We start from the raw sequence: 11,487 nt of genomic DNA, 5'->3' as shown, positions 1-11,487 counted from the left end.
GTTATTCATTTGCATTTGTTCGTGACCTCTTTGAGGGTTCATCGTGGCTGTCACAATTCATGTGATTTAGTGCAATCGAGCCTCTAAGAGATATTTGTCCCTTTCGATCCCTCATTAGGTTTAGGATTGCATTCATATTAGTTACATCCAAATGCGATACATCTCTTGGTTAGAAATTAGGAGAATCATGACTAAATCACACAACTAGCCTTGGTTAGGTCGAATGGGTGTCTCGAATTTTATCCTTGCCTTCCCCTTCGTCAAATGTGACCTCCGAACCATTTTCTCTGATTTATCGTAGATTTTGGAGTCTATCTAAAAAGGTTTTTTTCACATTTTTTTAAAAATCCACATTTTTTGGGTGACTTGGTACACCCTAACTCGATACCAAGTGGCGACTCCTATTTTTATATTTAAAAAAACCTTTTTAGATTATCTTTTGGCCAAACCGTCGCATTTAAAAGTCCCATGGCCTTACCTTTTATTTCTCACATTCACACACATTCACACATTTTGTGCACATTACACCTCTATGATTTCAAACCACTTTACCACACTTTTATTTCTCAAAAATGGGGCGCGACACTTCCCTAATATTTATGTGGTCTTTACTTGAAAAGAAAATATAATAATGATAATGAGTAAATAAAGAACAATATCCTCGCGTAACCACTTCATTCATATCGATAAGTATAACTAGGCTATGGATCGACGAGTTAGAGGTAGAGAACGTAGGAGATTAACTAGGCAACACCCCGAGGGTTGTGGTGATAAGGAACCCGAGTTCAACCAAGACCATGGCCAGGAAAACGTGGCCGGAGACTCAGTGGCCACCGCAATTAATAGAATAACCGATGTTCTAGAGCGCATGACTGAGCACCAAGCCCCGGGGGCAGTGCGTCATCAAGGAGGCCCCATCGATACTGAGGATCGGCATTGGAGAGATTTTTGAAGTTTGGTCCTCCTAAATTCTATGGAGGCCCAGAACCTGAGATGGCAGAAGGTTGGTGGGAGAGGATCTCCGACATCTTTGCAGCTCTAAATTATACAGAGGAGAGACAAGTGGCTTTTGCAGCATTCCAGTTTGAGGGAGCTGCTCGTTCCTGGTGGAACCTAATTAGGGTTAATTGGGATAGGAACCATATTCCTAGGATCTGGGCGAACTTCACTCGGGAGTTCAATGCCAAGTTTTTACCCCCTCTCATCCAAGAGAAAAGAGAAGATGACTTCATTAAGTATAGGCAGGGGGCGGTGAGTGTCACCGAATATGAGATTCAATTTACGAAATTGTCCCATTTTGCTCCTGAATTGGTAGCCACGGAGCAAAAGCGTATAAGGAGGTTTGTGCAGGGACTACACGTGAAAATCCAGGAGGGATTGTGTAAGGCCCGAAAACAACCCTTTTCTAGGCGACCACACAATGGAGTAGTTGATAAGAAAACACAAGTGCTTGTGAGTAGAAGAGATAAACAATTTAAAGATCATAAATGTAACAATAAGTAAATAAAAAGGAAAGAATTGCAAACCAATTCACTACCCAACTCCTCTTGAGCTTATAGATTGATTCAGACAAGCTACTTCAAGTTGATGAATTACAATCACTCTTATGTACAAAGGAAGGTTCACCTTCTCCTTGCCCCGAACTCCACTCGGTCAAGCCAGGACGTTTTACTATCCCTCAGGACAACCCTTACAGAGCTATACTCATGAAATATTCACTCACAAATGAAAAGTTTACAATGAACCTCACACCACTAAGACTACAAATCTTCCTTGAAGAGTATTTTCTCACTAAAATCACTCTAGATCTTTTGTATCTTCAGTGTGCAAAAGTTGTTTGAAATATCTGACCAACTACTATTTATATAGGACCAAGAAAATGCTCCATTAATGCTTCCAACGGATAGAAAGTAGCTGAACAGTCAACTATCCGTTGGCAGTGTCAGACGTCCGATAGCCCTGTTTTATGCGTCCGACAGCAGGCAGTGAACTTAAGAGATTTTCTTCAATTCTTTCGGACGTCCGGTAGGCTGGTTTTCTGCGTCCGAAATGTCGCAACGATTATCGGACGTCCGATCCTGACTTCTTGAGCGTCCGACAGTTTCAACATACTTTGTCCCTTTCAAATGTGATTAATCTTTGAATCTGATTTGCTACATAGCTGAAAGTATTTCTTGAAGGGATATTAGTATTATCCATTGTTTTGTAAACATCAAAAGCAAGGGATCAAGGCCAACATTCTCCCCCTTTTTGATGATGACAAAACAATGGATGGAAGAAAGAAAAAGATTGAGCATATGAGCATAAGCTCCCCCTCACTCATTGCATCCAAACTTATAATTTCAGAAAAACTCCCCCTTACAGATAGCATCCATCTCTCCCCCTTTTTGTCATCATAAGATAAGAGTAAAAAACTAACTATCATAATCCAGCAACAATAACAGAGTATAAAAACAAAAAAATAATAGCAATCACCAACATATCACAGAGAATTTGATATCAAAAGAAGAATCAACATATGACAGAGAGTTTTGACAAAGCAAATCATCATTAAATCAGAATTGTTCTTTTCTCTCCCCTTTTTGACATCATACAAATTCAGTAATATCCAAAAACATCAAGGAAGACTCAGTTCAAAGCATCAGAAACATCAAAAGAGAATTACAAAAAAGTATTATGAACAAGAATCTCACCAATCTTATCAATATCTCCTACTTGATAGAGTTAGTATCATGTCTAACTAACCACATGCATTTCATGCCATTTTTCATATTCTTTCTCACATAGCAATCACTTTTCATGTGACCTTTTTGACAACAGAAATTACACATAACAAAAGAGTTATTTATATGAACAGGTTTAATAAATCTTACTTGTCTTCTTTTATAAATAGCAAATTCGTTGGAATTAGAATTCAACCTATTCTTTTGAAAACAGACTTGTTTCTTGTGTTTAAACAATTCATTTAAACTATCCATTCTTCTTTTCAAATCACCTTGTTTCTTTTCGAACAATTCACAAAGTTTTGTTTTTCTATCAAGCTCAAAGTGTAAAGCAGTCTCACTCTTTTTGAAGTAATCATTTTCAGCTTTTAACTTTTTATTTTGTTGAAAAAGATTTGCATTATCTCGAAGCAAAAAACTAATTTTCTGTTTTAACTCCTTGTTTCTAGCATAGGATTCTTTCAAACTATCATGCAATTTTATAATGAAAGATTCAAGATCATCATCAGTTTCATCATCACTTTCAATTTGAGAGTTACAAGATGTTTCCTCATCATCTCCAATGGCCATAAAAGCCAATTGAGCAGATTCTTCATCCTCTTCAATTTCACCATCGGAGTTGCACTCATTCCATGTGAATTGAAATTTGTTGAATCTTGATTTTCTTCCTTCTTTCTTCTTCATCACTGGACATTCACTTGCATAGTGTCCAGGTTGGCCACATTCAAAGCACTTATCAGCTTGCTTTTTATTGAACTCTATCTTCCTTTTGTTTCTCAAATTGTTGGACTGATTCGGGAAAGAGTTGCTAGGTCCATTTTTTCTGAATTTCTTCTTGTTGAGTATTCTTTTGAAGCCTCGTGTGATGAGTGCAATATCACTATCATCACCTTCCATGTCATCTTCACTCACGGAGGCTGGATCATCTTCATCTTGTGAAGCCTTCAGAGCAATATTCTTTCTTACTTTCGCATCCTCCTCCTCTTGCACTTTGGATTTAAGTTTCAGCTCATAAGAGGTTAGAGAATTAATAAGAGATTCAATAGGCATAGTATTCAAATCTTTAGCCTCCTCAATAGCAGTCACTTTATTTTCCCAATCATTGGACAAGGCATTCAAGATTTTTCTATTTTTCTCACCTACAGAATATTCTTTTTCCCGCACCTCTAAGTCCTTAATGAGGTCATTGAATCTACAGTACATCTCATCAATGTTTTCATGAGGTTCCATCTTGAACGATTCATACTTGGTAACCAGAATGGATTTCTTTTGTTCTCTAACATTCTCACTACCTTCATGAATTTCTCTCAGTTTATCCCAAATTTCCTTGGCTGACTTGCAGCCTTTGACTCTAATAGATTCATTTGAGTCTAAAGCACAATATAACACATTCATGGCTTTTGCATTTAATGTGAGATGAACTCTATCCGCAGCAGTCAGTTCACTTCTTGTTTTTGGTCTACATCTCTGAGTATTTTCATCTATAACAGAGGTATCATATGGACCTTCACTAATAATAAACCACAATTCAATATCAATAGATTGCAAAAAAATAATCATTCTTTCTTTCCAACTCACATAATTTGACCCATTAAACATAGGTGGTCTAATGACAGAATGTCCTTAAAAAAACATAGCATTGTTGGTTGTCATCTTTACTCCAAAGTCGATTGAGCTTAATCTCTAGGAGACCAAGCTCTGATACCAATTGTAAGGCCCGAAAATAACCCTTTTCTAGGCGACCACACAATGGAGTAGTTGATAAGAAAACACAAGTGCTTGTGAGTAGAAGAGATAAACAATTTAAAGATCATAAATGTAACAATAAGTAAATAAAAAGGAAAGAATTGCAAACCAATTCACTACCCAACTCCTCTTGAGCTTATAGATTGATTCAGACAAACTACTTCAAGTTGATGAATTACAATCACTCTTGTGTACAAAGGAAGGTTCACCTCCTCCTTGCCCCGAACTCCACTCGGTCAAGCCAGGACGTTTTACTATCCCTCAGGACAACCCTCACAGAGCTACACTCATGAAATATTCACTCACAAATGAAAAGTTTACAATGAACCTCACACCACTAAAACTACAAATCTTCCTTGAAGAGTATTTTCTCACTAAAATCACTCTAGATCTTTTGTATCTTCAGTGTGCAAAAGTTGTTTGAAATATCTGACCAACTACTATTTATATAGGACCAAGAAAATGCTCCATTAATGCTTCCAACGGATAGAAAGTAGCTGAACAGTCAACTATCCGTTGGCAGTGTCGGACGTCCGATAGCCCTGTTTTATGCGTCCGACAGCAGGCAGTGAACTTAAGAGATTTTCTTCAATTCTTTCGGACGTCCGGTAGGCTGGTTTTCTGCGTCCGAAATGTCGCAACGATTATCGGACGTCCGATCCTGACTTCTTGAGCGTCCGACAGTTTCAACATACTTTGTCCCTTTCAAATGTGATTAATCTTTGAATCTGATTTGCTACATAGCTGAAAGTATTTCTTGAAGGGATATTAGTATTATCCATTGTTTTGTAAACATCAAAAGCAAGGGACCAAGGCCAACAGATTGGCCGCTGTTCGGATAGACACATTTGCTGATGCCGTAGAGAGAGCTCAAAGGGTTGAAATTGCCAGAGCTCAAGTAAAATTGTTTCAGGCCAAGAAAAGATTTGCACCTAGCAGCAGTCGGGAGCCGACTTTTGCAAATGCTCCACCGGCCAAAGTGGGTCGAGGAATGGGTGGAGTAAATAGCTCTGGAGTACCGCAAGGCGCTCTAGCGAGAGGAGTTGGCGTAAGAGGTGCCGGGGGAAGAAATATTGGAGATAGGGGTGGACCAGGTGGAAGGAATCAAACTAGGAACGCTCCGCCCGGAGGTCGTGTGACCACCCCTCAGGTAATCTGTGGGTATTGCAGGAAAGCTGGCCATACTGAGGACGGATACTGGAGGAAAGAAGGAAAATGCTTGAGGTGCGGAAGCAGCGAGTACCAGATCGCCGGTTGTCCAAAAACCTTAGAAGGTGGTACCTCAAGTGCAAGACAGACCACTCCTGGAGGAAATAGGTCGAAAGTTCCTGCCAGGATGTACGCCATTGACGACCAACCCGTACCTGATTCCTCGGAGGTCGTGGAAGGTACTCTTCCAATCTTTCACCGATTAGTTAGAGTACTAATTGATCCTGGCGCAACTCATTCATTTGTGAATCCAATTTTCATGTTCGGAATTGACATACAACCTGTTAAATTACCCTTCGATCTTGAAGTTAGGACACCTATGGGTAATAAAAGCATAATCACTAGCCTAGTCTATAAGAACTACGAGTTCTGGGTTGGAGAGCGTAAGATGCTAGTAGACCTAGTCAGTTTAGACATTAAAGGGTATGATGTTATCATAAGAATGGATTTCCTAACCCATTACCATACTAAGCTTGATTGTAGAGCAAAAGTGGTAGAGTTTTGGTTTCCCGGGGAAGCAACCCTGAAGTTGGATGTGAGAGGCAGGTTAGCATCGTCTGCTTTGATTTCTGGAATTCGGGCAAGGAAAATGTTGAATAAAGGAGCGCAAGGTTTCTTAGCCTTCTTGATTAACGCTTCTAGTGACCAAGTAAAGCTAGAAGATGTACCAGTGGTAAGGGAGTTTCCAGATGTGTTTCCCGAAGAATTAAAAACCTTACCTGTAGAGAGAGAAGTGGAGTTCAAGATCGACTTAGTGCCCGGAACGGCTTCGATCTCTAAGACTCCGTACCGAATGGCTCCTGCAGAGCTAAAAGAATTGAAAATTCAATTACAGGATTTAGTGGAGAAAGGTTTTGTCAGAGAAAGTGATTCGCCTTGGGGGGCACCCGTTCTATTTGTTAAGAAAAAGGACGGAAGTTTGAGGTTATGTATTGATTATCGAGGATTAAACGAAGTTACAATTAAGAATAAATACCCTCTACCATTGATTGACAGTTTATTCGATCAGCTGCAAGGATCAGTAGTTTTCTCCAAGCTGGATTTGAGGCAAGGGTATTATCAGCTGAAAATTAAGAAGGAAGACATACCCAAGACTGCTTTTAATACAAGATATGGACATTTCGAGTTTTCAGTCATGCCATTTGGATTAACCAATGCACCAGTTGCCTTCATGGACTTAATGCAGAGAGTCTTTAAAAAGTACTTGGATCAGTTTGTAGTAGTTTTTATTGATGATATCCTGGTATATTCTAAGACTCAAGGAGAACATGCTAAACATTTGGAGATAGTTTTGCAGATCTTAAGAGAGTATAAATTGTATGCTAAATTTAGCAAGTGCGAGTTTTGGTTAGAAGAAATTTCTTTTCTGGGGCACAAAGTTTCTAAAGATGGAATTGCCGTGGATTCGGCAAAAGTTGAGGCAGTCACAAGGTGGAAGCAGCTAGAAACTCCAACAGAGGTTAGAAGTTTTTTGGGTTTAGCAGGTTATTACAAGCGGTTCATTAAGAACTTTTCAAAGATTGCTGGACCTACGACAGAGTTGACAAAGAAAAATAATAAATTAATTTGGACTCCAAAGTGCGAATCAAGTTTTCAGGAGTTAAAGTGGTGCTTAACATCAGCTCCTGTGTTGCCATTGCCTGACAGAGTAGAAAGTTATGTCGTATACTCTGTTGCCTCTAGGGAAGGTCTAGAATATGTACTAATGCAAAAGGGTAAGGTAATTGCTTATGCCTCTAGGAAATTGAAGCCTCACGAACAAAATTACCCAACGTATGACCTAGAACTGGCTGCAGTGGTGTTTGCCTTAAAAAAATGGAGGCATTATTTGTATGGTGTGACTTTTGAAGTTTTTACGGATCACAAGAGTCTTAAATATTTATTTTTCCAAAAAGAATTAAATTTGAGACAAAGGCGATGGGTAGAATTTTTAGAGGATTACGATTGTTCAATAAACTATCACCCTGGAAAAGCCAACGTGGTAGTAGACGCTTTAAGTAGAAAAGCTCAAGTAGCGAGGTTGATGGTAAAAGAATGGGACATGTTAGAAGAAGTTTGCATTTGGAACCCTCGCTTGGAGAAATTGAAAATTTTATTTAGGAATTTGACGTTGAAATCACCGTTGATGGAGCGTATTAAAGAGGCACAGAAAACAGACCCCACGATCCATAAAAGGTTGGAGAAAGTGCAAAACGGGAAAAACCTAGATTTTAAGTTAGGGTATGAAGGAGTGCTAAGATTTCGAGATCGAATTGTGGTTCCAGTTGATGAAGAGCTAAGGAAAGAAATCCTGGAAGAATCACATCGATCGAGGTATACTATACACCAGGAGTGAACAAAATGTACCACGATGTGAAAGAGTTATATTGGTGGGATGGTTTGAAAAGGGACATGACAGAATTTGTACAAAAATGTCTGATATGCCAACAGGTAAAAGCTGAACATCAGAAACCCGCTGGTCTATTGCAACCACTAGAAATTCCCGAATGGAAATGGGAATACATAACCATGGATTTTGTAACGGGATTGCCTCGAAGTCAAAAAGGATTTGATGCGGTTTGGGTGATAGTTGACAGGCTTACCAAGTCCGCATATTTTCTACCTGTGAGCATGAGTTTTCCTTTGGAAAAACTGGCCAAGTTGTACACAGAAGAGATTATGAGATTGCATGGTATCCTTATAAGCATTGTGTCTGATCGAGATCCAAGATTTGTTTCACAGTTCTGGCAAAAATTTCAAGAGACATTGGGGATCAAGTTGAAGTTTAGTACCGCTTATCATCCCCAAACAGACGGGCAGTCAGAAAGAACAATTCAGACTTTGGAGGATATGCTGAGGTCGTGTACATTGGATTTTGGAGGTAAATAGAGCCAGTATATGACCTTAGTAGAATTTGCATATAATAACAGCTATCACGCTTCAATTCAAATGGCACCTTATGAAGCATTGTATGGGAGAAGGTATAGATCTCCGATTCACTGGGATGAAGTAGGAGAGAGGAAAATTTTAGATCCAACGGTTATACCTTGGATGGAAGAGGCTCATGAAAAAGTGAAACTAATTAGGGAAAGGCTTCAAACTGCTCAGAGTCGACAAAAGAGCTACGCCGACACAAGGAGAAAAGATCTGGAGTTTGAAGCAGGAGACAAGGTTTTCCTAAGAGTTAAACCCTTGAAGAGCGGAGTAGTATCCAAAAAGGGTAAGAAGCTAAAGTCGAGGTATATTGGACCTTTCGAAATTCTGAAACGAATCGGTAAAGTGGCGTATCAACTGCAGTTGCCTTCGAGCATGGCCAAGATTCACAATGTATTTCATGTTTTCATGCTCAAGAAATATCACCCCGATCCAAACCACGTGTTGCAATTAGAAGGTATTGAAGTGGATGAGTCATTAACTTATGAGGAAGGACCAATTAAGATTTTGGAAAGAGAAGTGAAGGAATTGCGAAATAAGAAAATCCCTTTGGTGAAGATTCTATGAAAAAATCATGAAATAGAGGAAGCAACTTGGGAGTTGGAAGAAACTATGCAGAGGAAATACCCTGAGCTATTTCATTAGAAGGTGAGAATTTTGAGAACAAAATTCGTCTTAAGGGGGGGAGGATGTGAGAACCTTAAAAAATATATATATAATAATAATAATATAAAAATATATATACATATATATATTAACAGTAAATAAATACATACTCACATGCATTTATACTTGTTGCTGTGACAGCCCCACCTTCCCCTAAGGCGAACCAAAGGGGTTAGCGGATTGCCTGTCCAACTCTCGCCAGGACTAACGGTGCAGTTTAGAGCGATCTATTGCGTTCCGGAACTTATAACGCACGTAAACAAGGCAAAAGGGCAAAATAACCCAAAATAAAAAAAAATGAAATTCGGAGTCGGCCATGAATAGTAACCGACCCGTCAGAACGCAACCAAATATCGAACAAACATTCACATCTTGAACTTTAGCAAATACAATTCAAAGTGACATACAAAAGTTTTCAAAAGTTTATAAATACACGGTTTGCCAAATTGAAAGTGAAAACGGCCCTAAAGATACATTTAGGGTTTCACTTCATATACAATACAAAAGAAATATACATCTAGTTCATTCGGCAACCATCTATCAAGATTCATTCCAAAAAGAGTCATATTCCTGTAAGGAAAACAAAAGGAACGGTGTGAGCTAATTGCCCAGTGAGATACTATCACTTACGCAACCAAGTGCATATAAGCATCAAGCTTTCATTCCATATAGTAAAAATAAGTAAAGGCACACGTCAAATATGGTGATAAAAGGATACGGATGGCTCTCAAGAGCCCTTTCCTCGTTTGCATTTCTTGATCGGACGTCATTGACTCTCCGTCAATGTTCAAAAGTAACCAACCGTAGACTCCACTTTCTCTCCACTCCTTCCACCTAACATCCCCCTACCGGGCCCGCACTCCAAACACTTGCATTGTGGTATTACTCGAGTATACCGGAATCGAGAGTCTCTCATACTACAAGATTCCTTATAACTTCACCCAAGGCTCATTAATTGTCACGACCAAGCCCCTTGCCGGCTCGATTCAATCAACTACCAATGGGGTTGAGCTCATTGATAACATTTGTAGTCGTTGGATACTTGTCCAATCAACACTAAGTCAAGTACTTTCATTTCATGTAAAATTTCATATAACATTCCAATAACTTTTCAATAACATGCGAAACAATAAGTGAGAGTGATAAAGTACACTTTCACTTCAAGCAATTAACATTCAAAGCACCAAGTTCAAGTAGCAAAGCCATATATTAACACACAAGTGAGTAGTACACTCACCACGCTAGCAAATGTGGTTTCATGCACTTCCGTCAAAAGAACGTTGTGCACCACTGTCACGCCCTAAAAACATGCAAACAAATACAATGAGACTCGATAACGAGTCATAAACCAAGGCCAAACATGACCCCAATAGGGTTCCATAAGCATATACAAACATTAAAGGAAACCAGAAATTTCGGAAATGTAACTAGTTTTGGCCCTGAAAAAAAACAGTTTTTGTCCTCATTTTGCGGTAATGGCACAAATTTCACTACGCTTATCGGATGAGGGTGTAAGACCGACCCTCTTGAAGCTAAAAGACAGGGCTACAACATCACCGAAGGTCACTCAACCCAGTTTTGAGTGCAAACAGGTCAAAAATGCAAGATACCACACCAAAAATGTAAAACAGATTCACCAAAACGCATTCTAGCGGAAACATCATAAATCAGGCTCTACAAGTACAAATCCAGAAATTCCAAAACCAACTGAAAGCTAAGAAACAGGGCTAAATTTCATCAGAAGACCTCAACAAGCAATTCGGAAGCAATTTCAGCCAAAACAACCAATTACAGGCGCAGTTCTCAATTTCGGGTAACACCAGAACAGCAATAGTAATTTCGACTTATCTCATTCTACACTACTCCTATTGACCTGAAATTTTGTAGGCACCTCTAAAATGTCATTACCTACAACTTTCATGTTTTGAGCTAAGACCAATTCGGCCTCTATCTAGGACCTAAAAATTCGGACAGAATGTAGCTTCGTGAACCCTAGGTTTTTCAATTTTCTTCCAAAACAGAAATTACTTGCAATCTTCCACTTTTTCCACCTTCTAGATGCCTTATATACCATTTCTAATCATCATAGATAGCCACACAATCATGCTTATATTAAAACAGAAAAATCCCCAAAAATAATAAAACTTCATCATTTCAACCACAAATCAAGAAATAACCCATAAATTTGCATCTCATACAACCACTAAGCATGATTTAAGCATCAATTAAA

At 39.0% G+C, this 11,487-nt stretch overlaps 1 protein-coding gene across 1 annotated transcript; it reads left to right on the top strand.

Moving 5' to 3' along the window:
• Positions 1-993: 993 nt before the first annotated feature.
• LOC140036283 (uncharacterized) lies at positions 994-8,546 on the top strand. Its single transcript, XM_072077636.1, has 4 exons — positions 994-1,251; positions 5,272-6,803; positions 7,326-7,398; positions 8,109-8,546. The coding sequence occupies exons 1-4, from the start codon at positions 994-996 to the stop codon at positions 8,544-8,546; spliced, it is 2,301 nt and encodes a 766-aa protein (XP_071933737.1).
• Positions 8,547-11,487: the final 2,941 nt, after the last annotated feature.

The sequence above is a fragment of the Coffea arabica genome, chromosome 2e (assembly GCF_036785885.1).
Source record: "Coffea arabica cultivar ET-39 chromosome 2e, Coffea Arabica ET-39 HiFi, whole genome shotgun sequence".
Taxonomy (NCBI): domain Eukaryota; kingdom Viridiplantae; phylum Streptophyta; class Magnoliopsida; order Gentianales; family Rubiaceae; genus Coffea; species Coffea arabica.
Note: the sequence above shows the minus strand (reverse complement) of the source record. Positions and strands in the feature narration are given on the sequence as shown.